At 64.8% G+C, this 15,858-nt stretch overlaps 1 protein-coding gene across 1 annotated transcript; it reads left to right on the top strand.

The window, feature by feature from the left end:
* The first annotated feature begins 345 nt into the window (after positions 1–345).
* On the top strand, positions 346–14,267 carry Inf2 (inverted formin, FH2 and WH2 domain containing). The gene is given in 23 exon segments (XM_013017765.1): positions 346–753; positions 950–1,065; positions 1,140–1,299; positions 2,245–2,278; positions 2,954–3,095; positions 3,625–3,766; positions 3,877–4,096; positions 4,098–4,609; positions 4,925–5,070; positions 5,145–5,206; positions 5,575–5,677; positions 5,849–5,934; positions 6,171–6,271; positions 7,559–7,629; positions 7,710–7,817; positions 8,104–8,174; positions 8,688–8,808; positions 9,093–9,257; positions 9,472–9,574; positions 9,703–9,882; positions 10,255–10,878; positions 11,313–11,369; positions 13,955–14,267. Coding segments are annotated over 22 exon segments (3,714 nt in total). The 5' UTR covers positions 346–362; the 3' UTR covers position 11,369; positions 13,955–14,267.
* Positions 14,268–15,858: the final 1,591 nt, after the last annotated feature.

Here is a 15,858-nt window from a genome sequence, read left to right as displayed (position 1 = left end):
CCGCCAGGGACGGCCTGGCGGAGATGAGAGCCTCAGGATGGCGCGTCCGGGCACCGCCATCACGGTGGCGGTGACGTTTCAGCCAGCATGGCGCCCCAGGCCTCGCCCCTGCTCCAGACCTGAAAGGACAGCCCCGCTGGAGCCCACCGTCCTGTGCACGTGGGGCACCCACCCGCCCAGGGCCGGAAACCAGGGGCCACGGCAACCTCGTGTCACAGCGTGTCAGCCCAGTGGAGAAACCGAGGCAGTAGACGGTGCTCTGCGTGCCGTTGGCAGCCAGCTGAGCCCTGGCCTCTGGGGCTTAGCCATCCCCCTGACTGGACTGACGCCCCTGTCTCTCTCTGGCCCCACAGTTTGGCAAGATGTCGGTGAAGGAGGGTGCCCAGCGCAAGTGGGCGGCACTGAAGGAAAAGCTGGGGCCGCAGGACTCGGACCCCACCGAGGCCAACCTGGAGAACGCCGACCCCGAGCTGTGCATCCGGCTGCTGCAGATGCCCTCCGTGGTCAACTACTCCGGCCTGCACAAGCGCCTGGAGAGCAGCGATGGCGGTTGGATGGTGCAGTTCCTGGAGCAGAGTGGCCTGGACCTGCTGCTGACGGCGCTGGCGCGGCTGTCAGGCCGCGGCGTGGCCCGCATCTCGGACGCCCTGCTGCAGCTCACCTGCATCAGCTGCGTGCGTGCCGTCATGAACTCGCAGCAGGGCATCGAGTACATCCTCAGCAACCAGGGCTACGTGCGCCAGCTCTCTCTCGGTGAGCCGCGGCCACGGTGTGGGGACGTGGCCGGGAGGGGGGGGGCTGTGGGGCCCTCGTGGACACCCCACCCCTGTGGCCCCTGCCAGGCTTGGGAGTGCCCACCGGCGGCAGTCCAGCTGTGAGCTCGGTGCCCAGAAGGGCTGGGCACTGAGGGGGACTCAGAGAGCCTGCTGCCCCCCTCATCCCTCCACAGCCCTGGACACATCCAACATGATGGTCAAGAAGCAGGTGTTTGAGCTACTGGCCGCCCTGTGCATCTACTCCCCTGAGGGCCACGCACTTACACTGGATGCCCTGGATCATTACAAGGTGAGCCGTGAGGACCTGGCGCGGGCTGGCATGGCCTCCCTCCTGGGCCCGCCCTGACTCTGCCCACCCCACAGACGGTGTGCAGCCAGCAGTACCGCTTCAGCGTCATCATGAACGAGCTCTCTGACAGTGACAACGTACCCTACGTGGTCACCCTGCTCAGCGTGGTCAACGCCATCATCCTGGGCCCCGAGGCCCTCCGCACCCGGACCCAGCTGCGGGGCGAGTTCATCGGTAACCCTGCCAGCCACACCGCAGTGCTCAGGCCTGCCCAGTGCCGCCTCCTCCCTGCCTGCTGCTCCTGGGAGCTGAGGACCTCCCCTGCTCCCACTGGGAGTGTCCCAGACTCCATCCAAAGGCGGCGGGGTGGCGGAGGGAGGCAGAGGGCCTGACCCCAGGTCCAGCCGTGTCCCCTCTAGGTGACCACTCAGCAATACCGCTCTGAGCCCAGCACGTGGCCCCTGTGGAGCGTCAAGACTCCAGAGTCTGAGGTGGTGCTAGGCGCGGTGGGAGGGTGAAAGAGTTAAATCCGAGATATAAGCGATGGAGGCTTATGCCTATAATCTCGGCTTCTTAGCAAATGGAGAAGGGAGGATTGCAGTTCAAAGTCAGACGTTAAAGAAAAAAGAAGGAAGAGAAAAGGATAGATTTTATCTTATAAAGCAGGCTGGGCGTGGTGTCACATGTTTATAATCCTAGCTATGAAAGTAAGTAGAGGGTCTCAGTCTGCCCCCTGGGCGGAAGCTTGAAACTATCTGAAAAGTAAAGACCAGGAGGCTGGGGACATGGCTTAAGTGTAGAATGCTTGCCTTGCTGAGGCCCTGCATTCCAGTGTCAGTACTGGGCTGGGAAGTGGCTCAGGGGTAGAGCGCTTGCCCTGCATGCACGAGGCCCTGGTTCTATTCCTCAGCACCACATAAGCAGAAAAGGCCGGAAGTGGCGCTGTGGCTCAAGTGGTAGAGCGCTAGCCTTGAGCTGAAGAGCTGAGGGACAGCGCCCAGGCCGAGTTCAAGCCCCACGACCGACCTCCCCCACCCCAACAAAAAAAAAATGTCAGTACTGCAAGAAGGGAGAGGAGGGGGAGGGAGGGAAAAAGGAAGGAAGAATTAAAACAAGCAAACGAAGCTGCAGTGCCCAGAGCAGCCCCCAGAGCTCTGATCTGACTCTGACCCTCTCCAGGGCTGCAGCTGCTGGACATTCTGACCCGGCTACGGTGAGTCCTGCCAGCTGTCCCCTTGCTCCAAAACCCTCTTCCGTGTCCCACTGCCTGGCCTAAGTGTTTCCCCCAGATGAGCAGGGAGGTGGCTTCCAGGAGTGACTCCCGGGGGCTGGGCCAGGCCCAGAGACAGACGTCAGGGAGACCCAGTCACACACCACAGTCACCTGTGAACGTATCACCTGGACGTCTCACGGGATAGACTGTGCTGGGCTATGTCTGACACTTGGTGCCGCGCGTGTTTTGTGGCTGTGGTTGTGAATCTGGAAGCCCTGTGGGGTCTCCACCTTGCTGACAACCTAACCTGCACCACCGTCTGCTCTGGGAGTGAGGCCCTGCCCTGGGCCCTGCGGGCGGATGCCTGCCAAAGGCTCCACTCACTGGCCAAGATAACATGGTGGTGGGACCTGGGCCCAGTGCACAGCCAGGCCCTGCCCCTCCCCGTGCCTCTGGCGCCCTGTGGACCCCCTGCCCGGGTGTGGCCTTGACCAGCTCTTCCGCCCCTATCCGTACCTGCCCCTTGAGAATCTCAGAATGCCACCCCGCTGTGGTGCCGTGTGCCAGCGTGGCCACCGGCCTGTGTAGGAGCCCGGTCCGGGGTCCTCCCAGGGCCTGCCCCACCCCACCCCCAAGGGGGCGGGGCCGTGGGAGCAACGCGGACCTCTGCCACAGGGACCTAGAGGATGCCGACCTGCTGATCCAGCTGGAAGCCTTCGAGGAGGCCAGGGCTGAGGATGAGGAGGAGCTGCAGCGCAGCTGCGGGGGCCTGGACATGAGCAGCCACCAGGAGGTCTTCGCCTCGCTCTTCCACAAGGTGGGCCCCCCCCCGGGAGGGCTGGGCCTGGCGTGGCCCCAGACCCCGCCTCCACTGGCCAGCACAGAGCTGGACTGACGGGAGGTGCAAGGCCCAGGCTGCAGGGCCCAGGACAGTGTCAGAGGCCAGCACCGCCCCAGCGGCCATCCTGTGCTGGACCTCGGCCAGCTGGCCAGTGTCGGGGCTTTGTGGAACTTGGGGCCCCCTGAGGGCTGGGGGCTGGGGCGGTGCCAGAGGTTCTCATCGGGGAGGTAATCTGTACCCTGGTGTGACCTGGCAATGTCACTGTGGGGGGCGTGCTGCTGGCTCCCATGAATGGAGACCAGAGACGCCATTTAATGTCCCGCAACACAGCAGTGTCCCCTGTTCCCGGAGCGTAGTCAGAGCCTGTCCCTGAGCTACAAGTCACCAGGGCTCTGGCAAGGTGAAGGGGGGCTCGTCGGCCAGTGGGTCTGCCTGGGGGAGAGCGGCCGGTGGGCCCCTGGCAGCCCTCCCCCCCTGACCTGCCCCTCCGTGGCGCCTCCCCCAGGTGAGCTGCTCCCCCGCCTCAGCCCAGCTGCTCTCCATGCTGCAGGGCCTCCTGCACCTGGAGCCCACCCGCCCCCCAGGCCAGCTGCTCTGGGAGGCGCTGGAGAGCCTGGTGAACCGGGCCGTGCTCCTGGCCGGCGACGGTGAGTGGAGGCTGGCGGGGTGCAGAGGGGCGTGTGGGGGCCCCGGCCGGGACCCCTCGCTCCTCCACCTCCGAGCCCGCTCCCTGACCCTGGACATCTCTCCCCTTTAGCCCAGGAGAGCCCCTTGGAGGAGGTGGTCGAACGGCTTCTGTCCCTTAAAGGCCGGCCTCGACCCAGCCCGCAGGACAAGGCCCACAAGAGTGTCCAGGCTAACCTGGGCCCAAGCCCTGGAGACGTGACTGCCCTCGAGGGGCCACAGTCGGCCGCGGCTCCCGTCTGCCAGCGCGCGCCCAGCGCTCAGACCAGCGGTGGCCCCATGGCTCCACAGCCAGATCAGCCGGCGTTGAGCCGGCCTCCCTCTCCCACGTCCCCCCCCCTCCATCATCCAGCCTCAGGCCCCCCCCCCTCCTCCACCCCCACCCCCACCCCCGCTGCCAGGCCTGGGGGGAACATTTACTTCAATACCTCTGCCACCCCCATTTCTACCAGGGTGCCGCCAGGCCCTGCCCCCACCCCCTCCCCCGTTCCCAGGCACCGGGCCCTTGCCCCCACCCCCTCCCCCGTTCCCAGGCACCGGGCCCTTGCCCCCACCCCCTCCCCCACTCCCAGGCACCGGGCCCTTGCCCCCACCCCCTCCCCCACTGCCTGGTGTTGGGGGTCCCCCTCTGCCTCCCCCGCTGCCCAGTGCCTCCTCCTTGGCCGGCGGAGTGGAGGATGTCATCGTGGCCCAGGTGGACCACAGTCTGGGCTCGGCCTGGGTCCCCAGCCACCTCCGCGTGAAAGCGCCCACTCTGCGCATGAAGAAGCTCAACTGGCAGAAGCTGCCCTCCAACGTGGCCCGAGGTGAGGCCGCCCCTCTGAGGGGCACAGCCCTGCCTGCCCGCCCTGCGTCTGCCCTGCTGGGCACAGGACTCCGGCAGACGGGGCGGGGGGTGGGGGCATGGCAGGCAGGCCGCCTCCCAGAACCACCGCATCAGGCTCCCACTCATGGGCCGCAGCCCTGCCCAGGTGCACGGCCCTGGAGCGGCCCAAGCCCGCGGGGCACGCAGGCCTGCACAGGGAGGTCCTGCCGGAGGGCCGGCCGGGCTGGGCTCCAGCAGGACGGTCCTCCCATCCTCAGGGGCCCGGGTGGCGCGCCCACCCTCCCCTCCTCCACAGAGCACAACTCCATGTGGGCCACGCTGAGCGGCCCGGGTACTGAGGTGGTGGAGCCTGACTTCTCCAGCATTGAGCGGCTCTTCTGCTTCCCTGTGGCCAAGCCCAAGGAACCCTCAGCTGCCCCTGCCAGGAAGGAGCCCAAGGAGGTGGGCTGGGGTGTGCTGGGCCGCGGGGGGCCGCCCGTGCCTCTCTCCAGGTACCAGCCGGGCGGGTTTTCCAGGTCACTTTTCTGGACTCCAAGAAGAGCCTGAACCTCAACATCTTCCTGAAGCAGTTTAAGTGGTGAGGGCCGCAGCCCAGCTCAGCCCGGCAGTGCCCTCTGCAGGCCTCTCTGGGCAGTGCATGCTACATCCCTAGGGTGGACGCTGGGGTCAGGGGGGCCATCGATTGCCCTAGCCAAGGTCGCCGGCACAGGCTTCTGGGGAGACTGAGACCCAGAGAGTGGTTGGGGTTGGCCAAGCGAAGGTGAGGTCTGGACCCTGCTTCCTGTGCTCCAAGGCCTTCCATGCTGGAGGTATTGGGCATTGACCCTTGCCAGGAAACTTCCTGGCTGCCCTTCAACTGCCCCGCTTCCTGGAGGCCCCTTGGAGGGAGGCAGACATGGAGCGGCTACGCCCTGCCCCCTGACCCTCGTCCCCTTCCCTCTCCAGCTCCAATGAGGAAGTCACCGCCTTGCTCCGGGCTGGAGACACCACCAGGTTTGATGTAGAGATACTCAAACAACTCCTGAAGCTCCTTCCAGAGAAACACGAGGTGAGCCTGCGCTCCAGCCAGCCTGGGCGGCAGCTGAGGTAGGAGACCCGGCCAGCTGTGCAGGAGACAGCAGGAGGAGGCGGTGGCCGTGGCCAGTGGCCGGGCTTCTGGAGGTGGGTAGGGTCCTGGACAGTTGCCTTGGGACTCCACACGTGGGCCTCCGCCCAGCAGATGGAGAACCTGCGGGCATTCACAGAAGAGCGAGCCAGGCTGGCCAGTGCGGACCAGTTCTACCTCCTCCTGCTGGACATCCCCTGGTGAGCACAGCCCGTGGGGAGGGAAGGGGGTGAGGCTGGAGCCAGTGGGTGTCCTGGGGCTCCTGGGCTCTGGAAGCAGCAAGGCAGCGGTCGGTCTGGTTCCCAGACACCATGCACGCGTGGCCCTCAGCTCCCTCTCCAAGGGCAGGCCCTCATCCGGGGGCAGCTGGGATGGTGTCGTGGAACTGAGCTGGACCATGGTGAGCCTCCTCCTGACCCCCTGCTGTCCCTTCCAGCTACCAGCTGAGGGTGGAGTGCATGCTGCTGTGTGAAGGCACGGCCGTCATACTGGACATGGTGCGGCCCAAGGCCCAGCTGGTGCTCGCCGCCTGCAAGAGTGAGCGGGGCTCAGGAAGGCGGGGGGGGGGTGGAGGGGGGGCAGGAGGGGCAGGCCTGGCCCCCACGCAGCCAGTCACCAGTCACTGAGAGGGCCTGAGCCTGCCAACTACCACATCGCCAGGGCCCACGGTCACCATGCCACGCAGAGCGCGCACACGCATGCACACGCACACACACGTGTACGCTCAACCTCATACACCATGCAGACACACCTGAATGCACACTCTTCCTCATGTACACACACCATTTATACACACCTGTGTGCAAGCTCAGTCTCACACAACATACATTTGTGTGTACGCTCAGTCTCATGTACAGACATGCATTTGTACATGCTCAGCCTTACACACCAATGCAGACACACATGCACACAGCCTCATGTACATACCACATGCACACACCTGCATGCACACAGCCTTATGTACACACCACATGCACACACCTGCATGCACACAGCCTTATGTACACACCACATGCACACACCTGCATGCACACAGCCTTATGTACATACCACATGCACACACCTGCATGCACACAGCCTTATGTACACGCCTGCATGCACACAGCCTCATGTACATACCACATGCACACACCTGCATGCACACAGCCTTATGTACACACCCTATACATGTCTGCGTGTATGCTCAGCTTCATACACATACACCATGCAGACACTGGCGTGTGTGCACATCTAGCCTCGTGCGCATGCAAACATGCCCGCGTGCACGCTTAGCCCATACACCACATAGACACCAGCATGGCTACACACTACGCCTCATGCACACACCATGCAGGTGTGCAGGTACACACTTGTGTGCATGCTGAGCCTCACACACACAACATGCAGACACCATGTGTGCGCGCGCATGTGCTGACACGCATGTGCGTGAGCACGCACGCTGCCTGTGAAGAAGGCAGCTGGGACCCTCCTGGCCACAGGACAGGCTGCAGACAGGTCCAGGCGACCCAGGGCGACCTTTATCAGACACCCACCGTGGTCTCAGCTGCTTCAGTCAGGGGGACCCTCTGCAGCTCCAGGGAGTGGCCACCGAAAACCAGAGTGGCCAGTTTCCAGAAGGTTCTCAGCACCCTATGTCCATACCCAGAGAATGGTCTATGGCCATCCCAGCCCAGAGCTGTGGGTCTGATGAGCACTGACACTGAGCCAGTTGGGGTGAAGGGTCCACACGCCCCACCTCCCTGGCCCATGCCGTTCTTGGTGCTGGGCTGAGCCTGAGGAGGGGCTGGGTCCCCGTCCATCCTCACCCCTGCCTGCCACTCACAGGCCTGCTCACCAGTCACCGGCTGCCCATCTTCTGCCAGCTGATCCTGAAGATCGGGAATTTCCTCAACTATGTGAGTCAGGCTGCCCTAGCGCCCACCCCGCTCCCTCAGAGCCAGGAGACTCACCCTGCCCCCCGCCCCCCCCCCCGCAGGGCAGCCACACAGGTAATGCCGAAGGCTTCAAGATCAGCACACTGTTGAAACTCACGGAGACCAAGTCCCAGCAGAGCCGGGTGACCCTGCTGCACCACGTGCTGGAGGTGGGCCACACGGGGACCCCAGCCTGTCCCCAGCCGGGCCTCAGCTTGAGCTGGGCCTTTGCCCCTCCTGCCCTCCCCACTGCCCTCCTCCTGCAGCCCCTCCGCTCCCCGACACCTGCCCCTGGAGTGGGACACCTTAGAAAAGGAAAAGCTTAGAGCCAAGCCTGGACCTGGGCAGCCCAGGCACTAAGGGGCTCAAACTGGGCAGGGTGCCCCCAGGTCCCGGTGAGGTGTCCCCAGGTCTGGGCAGGACCAGTGTGGGTCTCACGGACACGTCCTGTGGCAGGAGGTGGAGAAGAGCCACCCGGACCTCCTGCAGCTGCCCCAGGACCTGGAGCTGCCCGCCCAGGCCGCAGGGTACGTAGTGCCAGCAGCTGGAAAGCAGCCCAAAGCCCCAGCCTCTGGTCCCGGTCACTTCGCTGGTCGGGGCTGGTCACCAAGCTATGGTACAGTCCCGTGTCCCCCAGACCTCGTATCCCATAGAAGTCTGACTCTTAAGGCCTGCCCCCACATGGCTTAAACAGACACGAAGCGGGGGCCAGGTCCCGTGCTCTGGTGCGGCCTCTGCACTGGGCTGTGAGCACATCATGCGCTCCACGGTGCAGGTGTGGAAACAGGCCCAGGAAAGTCGCGATGCCTTCCTGGCTCTCCGAGAGCCACGGCATGTGTCCCCCACCGGAGCTGTTTCCAGGCTCTGTTGGCCCGGAGCTGCTGGGAGCAGACCCACCGTGAGCAGCTGGCCTCTGCAGTGAGCGCCCGCTCTCCCTACTCCGGCCCCCATGTCTGGCCCCTGTAGTACGAAAGCCGGGGGCCAGTAGTGGCTGGGCACCAGCTGTCCCCCAGTGCAGCCCCAGCCCTGGTGCCTTTCAGGATCAACTTGGAGATCATTCGCTCAGAGGCCAGTGCCAACCTGAAGAAGCTTCTAGAGACAGAGCGGAAGGTGACCGCGTCAGTCCCGGAGGTGCAAGAGCAGTACACTGAACGCTTGAAGGCAAGCTGGGAGAAAGGGGCCCCCAGGCTGGCAGAAAGGAAAATGGCTGCTGGGTGGACTGAGGGGCAGCCTTGAACCTGTGTCCTGCCAGGCAGAAAGGGCTAGCTGAGGTGAGCAGGGTGAGCAGAGCAGAGACCCCAGGGACAGCGGCTGACCGCGCCCCCCCTCCCCTGTGTGCTGCACCAGCCCTCTGCCTGGGGGCCCCATCTGAGGGTCCCAGGGCTCCGCCTGCCCCCGGCCACCAGCCACGGAGCACCGGGAGGTGACCGGGGCTGTACTCGCAGGCCAGCATCGCGGCCTCCAGGGCTCTGGACGCGGTGTTCCAGGCCATCGAGCAGAAGAAGCTGGCGCTGGCGGACTACCTGTGTGAGGAGCCCCTGCAGCTGTCCCTGGAGGACACATTCTGCACCATGAAGGCCTTCCAGGACCTCTTCACCCGGGCCCTGAAGGTGGGCCAGGCGAGGCCAGGGCGGCGGAGGTCAGAGGGGGGCCCCTGCCCCAGTCCAGGGTGGCGGTGGGTGTGGCTGTGTGAGCCGTGGCCTTGCCCATCCCTCGGCCAGCCCTGCTGCACCGCCAGGGCCCCCCTCCCACGCCCGCGCCTGGGCGCACCGGGTGGGCAGCGGCTGGGGGGCCACGGGAACAAGACTTGCCCTGCCTGAGCAGGAGAACAAGGACCGGAAGGAGCAACTGGCAAAGGCGGAGAGGCGGAGGCGGCAGCAGGCAGAGGGGGAGGCTCGGAGGCCGAAGGGCGAGGACGGGAAGCCCGGTGAGGCTGGGGCGAGATGGGGTCTGGGAGCCCAGATGAGGAAGGGGTGGGCCGCTGGCCCCCGCCCCTTCGGGGGCCGTGGGGTGGGCGCCAGGCCCCGGCAGCTCTCTGAGGCTCTGGCCCCGCAGTGAGGAAGGGGCTCGGGAAGCAGGAGGAGGTGTGTGTCATCGACGCCCTGCTGGCCGACATCAGGAAAGGCTTCCAGCTGCGGAAGACCACCCGCGGCGGCGGCGGCTGCGGCGGCCGGGGAGACTCAGAGAGCAGCAGCAGGGGGCCCGCAGCTGACCCCCCTCGGGCCACAGAGCCTGGTGAGACCCTGACCTGCCCCTTCCTCCAGGAAGCCCTGCGGGAGCTCCCGTGGCCTGGGCCCTGAGAAGGGACAGCCCGGGGTTGGGACAGCGCTGACAGAGCTCTGTGGCCAGTGTGATTGTCACCCTGGTCCTCAAATACTGCCCATAGAGAGGTGTCCCTGGGGCTCAGAGCCCCTGAGGTGGACAGGGCACCGGTGACTATGGGGTCTGTGGTCAGGCGTGGCATCCGTGGCTGCCCGTGTGTCCCCCAATCCACTATGCCTAGACAGCGTGGGAGCCCTGAGTCTGGGGTCCAGAGGAGTCAGATGTAGCCGAGGATCAAGGCTTAGACACTCAGAGCCAGGCCCTGACAGCACCTTCCACCCACAGTGGCCGCTACGGAGCCTGTGCGGGGCCCCACAGCCAGCACGGGTTGCGCTGCGGTGGAGCCTGGCCCGGGTGCCACCGCGGCTGCCGAGCCGAAGGGCTGGGACCTGGTGGATGCCGTGAGCCCCGGGCAGGATGACGGGCCCCCAGCCCTGGAGAGACAGTCCTCTTGGTACGTCGATGCCAGTGAGGTCCTGATCCCTGAAGACGCCCTGAGCCTCCAGCCCCCCCAGGGGGCCTGGCCAGTGACTCTGGGAGACTCTCAGGCCCTGCAACCCATCCAGTTCAGCGACACGGCCCCCAGCGCCCAGGGCGCCCCCCAGGACGCAGAGCAGCGCGCGGACTCGCCCAGCGTCCACCAGGCTGAGGCTCACAGCATGAGTGGGGGGCCAGCGGACGCTGCTGCCCACGGCCCCGGCCCCTGCCGCGCCAGCCCCAGCCCTCGTGGAGACGAGGATGAAGAGGACACGGCCCCAGAGTCCGCGCTGGACACGTCCCTGGACAAGTCCTTCTCTGAAGACGCGGTGACGGACTCTTCGGGGTCTGGCACCCTCCCCAGGGCCCGGGGCCGGACTTCGAAGGGGACAAGCAAGCGAAGAAAGAAGCGCCCCTCCAGGAGCCAGGAAGGTAACTTGGGGGGGCGAGCATGTGAGCCGGGTGCGGGCCATCTGGGCACAGGGGCAAGGCTTACCGCCACCCTCGCCGGGGCCCTGGGCCTGGACCTGGACCTGCCATGCAGCCGGCCTCTCCCATGGGGCACTGCCGGCTCCGCCGGCCTCGGAGTGAGGGTGATTCTGGGCTCACAGAGGGCAGCGGCTCGCCACATGGGGCACCCGTGTCCCTGCGCCCCTCACCCACCCGTCCTGCCTTGGGCCCTTGGCCCTCACTGCCGGTCGGGCCGGGCCTGGCACCAGGTGCCCCTGAGCACCGCGCTATTTGGCTCTGGCTCCAGGCCTGGGGTGCCGGTCTGGTGGCGCATCGCTGCCTGCCTCGGACAGGTCTAAACACCGGGCTGAGGCTGGCAATGAGCTGCTGAGTGTGTTTCTTTCATTTGAAAGCAGAGGTTGTCCCTGACTCTGATGATAGTAAAACAAAAAGGCTGTGTGCCGTCCAGTGAGGTACGTACCCAGCCTGGCTCTCTGTAGACTAACGGTGGCAGCGGTGCCAAGTTTGAGCCTCCTGCCCGCCCTCCTGGTCGCTAACCCAGCTTCTCTAGGCCCCTCCTGTGGCTCTTGGTGGTGGTGGCTTCGCTGTCCCATCCCTGCTGGGGCCTGTCTGTCCCCTCGCTCACCCGGGGTTTCCTGTGCAACCTCAGGGCTGGTCTCCAGGGCTCTGCGGGGAGCGTGCGGGGCCGGGGGCAGTTCCTCCCGGCCAGCGGGACCAGCTCGGGTGGCCCTGTCCTAATCGCCTGCTGTCCCGCTTCCCCCACCCCCAGCTCTCCAAGGTGAGGGGGGCGCTCTGTTCTAAGTCCGAGCACAGGGCCGGCCCCAGAGCCCCGCACCCCTCCGGTCACCCAGGCAGTGGCCAGGTACGTCCCCAGGGAGACTGGGAGGCAGACCGCCGAGACTGCTGGGAACAGAGCCAGAGCGTCCGGCGCCCTCCGAGGCGGTGGGCTGCCGGGGAGCTGGCGTCTCTCACCTTGGGCCTCAGGGCTGTTTTCTGTGGTGAGAGGCTAGAGACAAGGCGGGACCGGCCGGTCCAGATCTGCCTGCCCCAGATGGAGGAACGTGGGTGCGGAGGTCGAGCGAGTCTGGCCCGGTGGTGAGCTACACCTGGACCCAGGCTGTGGGGGCCCAGCACCCCAGCCCTGCCCAGGGTGGCCCTAGGTTTGGCTCACGCCACAGACCTGCTGCCCGTGGCCAGCAGCCAGGAAGCAAGGCCCAGGACTGGGGTCTGCAGGCACATCAGAGGCCACACCAGTGCCCGAGCGCTGGCTTTCACCCCCGCAGAGCCTGGACCCCTGCCTTGACACAGGAGGGCAGGGTCATCTCTCAGAGCTGGGCTGACTCGCACTCCCTCCGCTCCTCCCTGGGGGAGGGGGGGAGACAGTGGGACCTCGTGTGGCTTGGAGGACCAGCGGGCACCTGTAGCCGAGGTCCAGTGGCGTCACTGTCCCGGGCTGCTCCTCCCTCAGCCTGTGGGGACAGGTGTGACCCAGTCTCCCCCCCCACCCCCCCAAGAAGGGCTGCCTCTTCCTCCTTTCCCAACTTCTCCTGATTGGAAAAATTGATAGGAATGTGTAAGGCAACCAGAAAGAACTCACCTCACCCCCTCCAACTGCAACGTTTTCCAGAATTAGCGAACTGTGCGGCCTGGTGCCCCGCTCTGAGGCGAGCGGCCCGCCCGAGCCATGGGCCTGTCCCCTCCTGGGGCGGCTCGGGCGTCGGCTAGGTGTAGGGTCATGGGTGGGACGGGCAGGACACCTCGGCCGGGACCCTTCCCCCGCGCACCCCGTCCCCACAGGGCCTTCTTCCTCTCTCGTGTCTGGTGCTGGGGTTTGAACTCGGTGCCTCAAGCACGGCCACCGGCCCCTTTCGCCTTGGGTGTGCTCCTCCGATGGGCTCGAGCCCTTGTTCCGGGGCTGGCGGGGACCGTGCGGCTGGGGTGACAGGCGCACACCCGCTCTCCTGGCCGGGCCGCAGGATTTCCTGTAGCCTGTGCTTTGGGTTCTTGGGAAGAGTGCTGTCCAGAACTGTGCACCCTGTGTGTGATGTCACAGCTCTTTGCTGGCCTTCATTTTAGCACGTTCCAGACTTAGTTTGTGTGTCCATTCCGGGGCTTGAACTCCGAGCCTTTGAGCTCTTTTTGCTCTTAATGAGTGCTCCACCACTTGGATCCACAGCTCCACTTTGGGCTTTATGACAACACAGCTGGCTCTTGAGATTTCCTACCCATCGTCCCTTCTACAATCTTCCTCCCCTGCCATGTCGCTGTGGACCTTCCGCATAGGCCGCTCCGGCAGGGCCTGCCGCCCCGTCCCTGGATGGGTGACCCCTCCATCTCCGGGCCCCCCTTCCTTAGCACTGTCTGTGGTCCCATTCACCAGGACTTCCCGTGCGTCTGCCCAGCCATTCTCTGGTGACCTGCAGTGAGGTGACGCTGAAGTCCCTCACGGTGGCCTTTGGACAGTTCATCTCTGCTCAACTCATTTTCTGTCCTTTGAGCAGTGGTTCTCAAACCTGAGCCTGAGGCGGCTCAGCCTGGGGTGGCAGAGGGGATAGCTCTTCAGCCAGCGTAGGGGGCTTGGGGGCAAGGGTCCTGCAGAACTGAGGCTGTCCAGCAGGGCTGCGGGCACAGCGCCCTTGGAGCCCTCAGCACCCCGCTAGAGAAGGAGCAGGCAGGACGGAGGTGGGGGACAGAGACTTGGGGAGCAGGCCAGGCAGACCCCGCCACGTGGAGGGCACCACATCTCACCGGGGCGCAGCCTGGACAGGAGCCGCCCGCTGGCCTCCCCTAGCCTCTGACCACCTGGATGCGCCCCACCTCAGCAAGAACCTGGGGTCAGAGCAGGCTGGGGACCCATGGGTTGGCCTCAGTGGTAGCACAGGTGGGCCTGGACCCCGGAGGTGAGACCCAGGCCCCAGATTGAAACCCCGGTCCCAGAAGTGAGACCCAGTCCTGGACGTGAGCCCTGGGCCCCGGAAATGAGACCCGGTCCTGGACGTGAGCCCTGGGCCCAAGTAACTCACCGTCTCTTCTGCAGGCCTCAGGCCCAGGCCCAAAGCCAAGTGAGCAGCGCCGGCCTCCCCAAGCAACAGGCCCTGGACACGCCGTGTGGCAAGACCTTCCAGGCCAGGCCAGAACGGGGCCCGAGAAATGAAAACTCCGTGCCTTTCCCAGTCAGGGCGGCCACAGGCGTCCGGCCTGGGCCTGGCCTGGCGTCCCAGGCCACCTGCACGCAGCCTTGCCATCTGCTTTGTACCCAACCCGCACGGCACGCACCGCAGGGAGGGGCAGTGGCTTCCTGTCTGCTGCCATGTTATCCGCTAGTGTGGCTCCAGCTCCCCCGCCTGCCTCCGTCCACCGAAGTATGACCCATGGGGGGATGGTGGGGACGTGAGGGAGGCAGGGCGGCAAGCCCAGGCCCCTGCCATGAGTCTGGCCTGACCGTGTGCCAGTCCCCAAGGGTGGCCACAGGCGGGCCTGGCCACCAACCCTGCATCGGCCCTCTTGTGGAGATGGAACAGCTGCTTGGCCGCCCAGCCCCCGGTGAGAAGGGCCTGCTTGACCCACAGGATGACCGCAGCAGCCTCCACCCAGGACAGCCTGTCCTCCCCCTTTCCCTCTCCCTCCCCCCCCCCCCGCCCAGTATGTGCTGCTGAGGCAGAGGCCAGCAGGGCATGGATAATAAAACAGCCCTGGCCAGCCACGTGGGTCGCGTGTAGAGGCTGGGGAGGGTGGGGAGGTGGAGGCTGGCTTCTCCACAGCGCTGGCCAGCCACGTGGGTGGTGTGTAGAGGCTGGGGAGAGTGGGGAGGTGGAGGCTGGCTTCTCCACAGCGCTGGGAGGGTGGAGGGGGTAAGGAGGAACGGTGGACGGGAAGGGCGGGAAGACAGTGTTGGTAGGTGGCCCTCTCCTTGGTCTGGCTTGGACCCCACCAGGGCCCTCACCCACACAGCAGGCTGGGGGGTCCTACTTGTACCCTTATCAGGCTGACTTGATCAGGTCTCCACCCTCCCCTGCAGCCTTTGAGCCAGCTCCTAGGACAGCCAGGGAGCCAGTGTGCGGGCCGGGCAGAGGTCATGCGTGACCCTGGCCTGGGGAGTAGAAACCACACACACACACACCACATACTACACACACACACACACACACACCACACACACACCACATACTCCACACACACACCACACACACACACCACACACACATACTCCACACACACACACCACATACACACACCACACACACCACATACTACACACACACCACACACACACACACACCACATACTCCACACACACACACACACCACATACACACACACCACACACACACCACATACTCCACACACACACCACACACACACACCACACACACACACCACACACACACCACATACTCCACACACACATCACACACACATACCACACACACACATACCACACACCACATACTCCACACATACCACACACACATACACATACCACACACCACACACACACCACACACACACATACCACACACACACCACATACTCCACACACACACACCCCACACACATACCACACACCACACACATACCACACACCACACATACATACCACACACCACACACATACCACACACCACACACATACCACACACCACACACATACCACACACACACTACGCACACATACCACACACACACCACACACATACCACACACACAACACATACTCCACACACCACACACACACACACCACACACACATACCACACACACACCACATACTCCACACACACACACACACCACACATACCACACATACACATACCACATACCACACACACATACCACACACCACACACATACCACACACACACCACACACACACACACACCACACACATACCAAACACACACACACCACACACACACACCCTCTGGGCCTGCTTCGTCCAGA

The sequence above is a fragment of the Dipodomys ordii genome, unplaced genomic scaffold, assembly GCF_000151885.1.
Source record: "Dipodomys ordii isolate 6190 unplaced genomic scaffold, Dord_2.0 Scaffold2, whole genome shotgun sequence".
NCBI lineage: Eukaryota > Metazoa > Chordata > Mammalia > Rodentia > Heteromyidae > Dipodomys > Dipodomys ordii.
The sequence above is the reverse complement of the archived record's forward strand: the minus strand, read 5'-3'. Positions and strand labels throughout refer to the sequence as shown.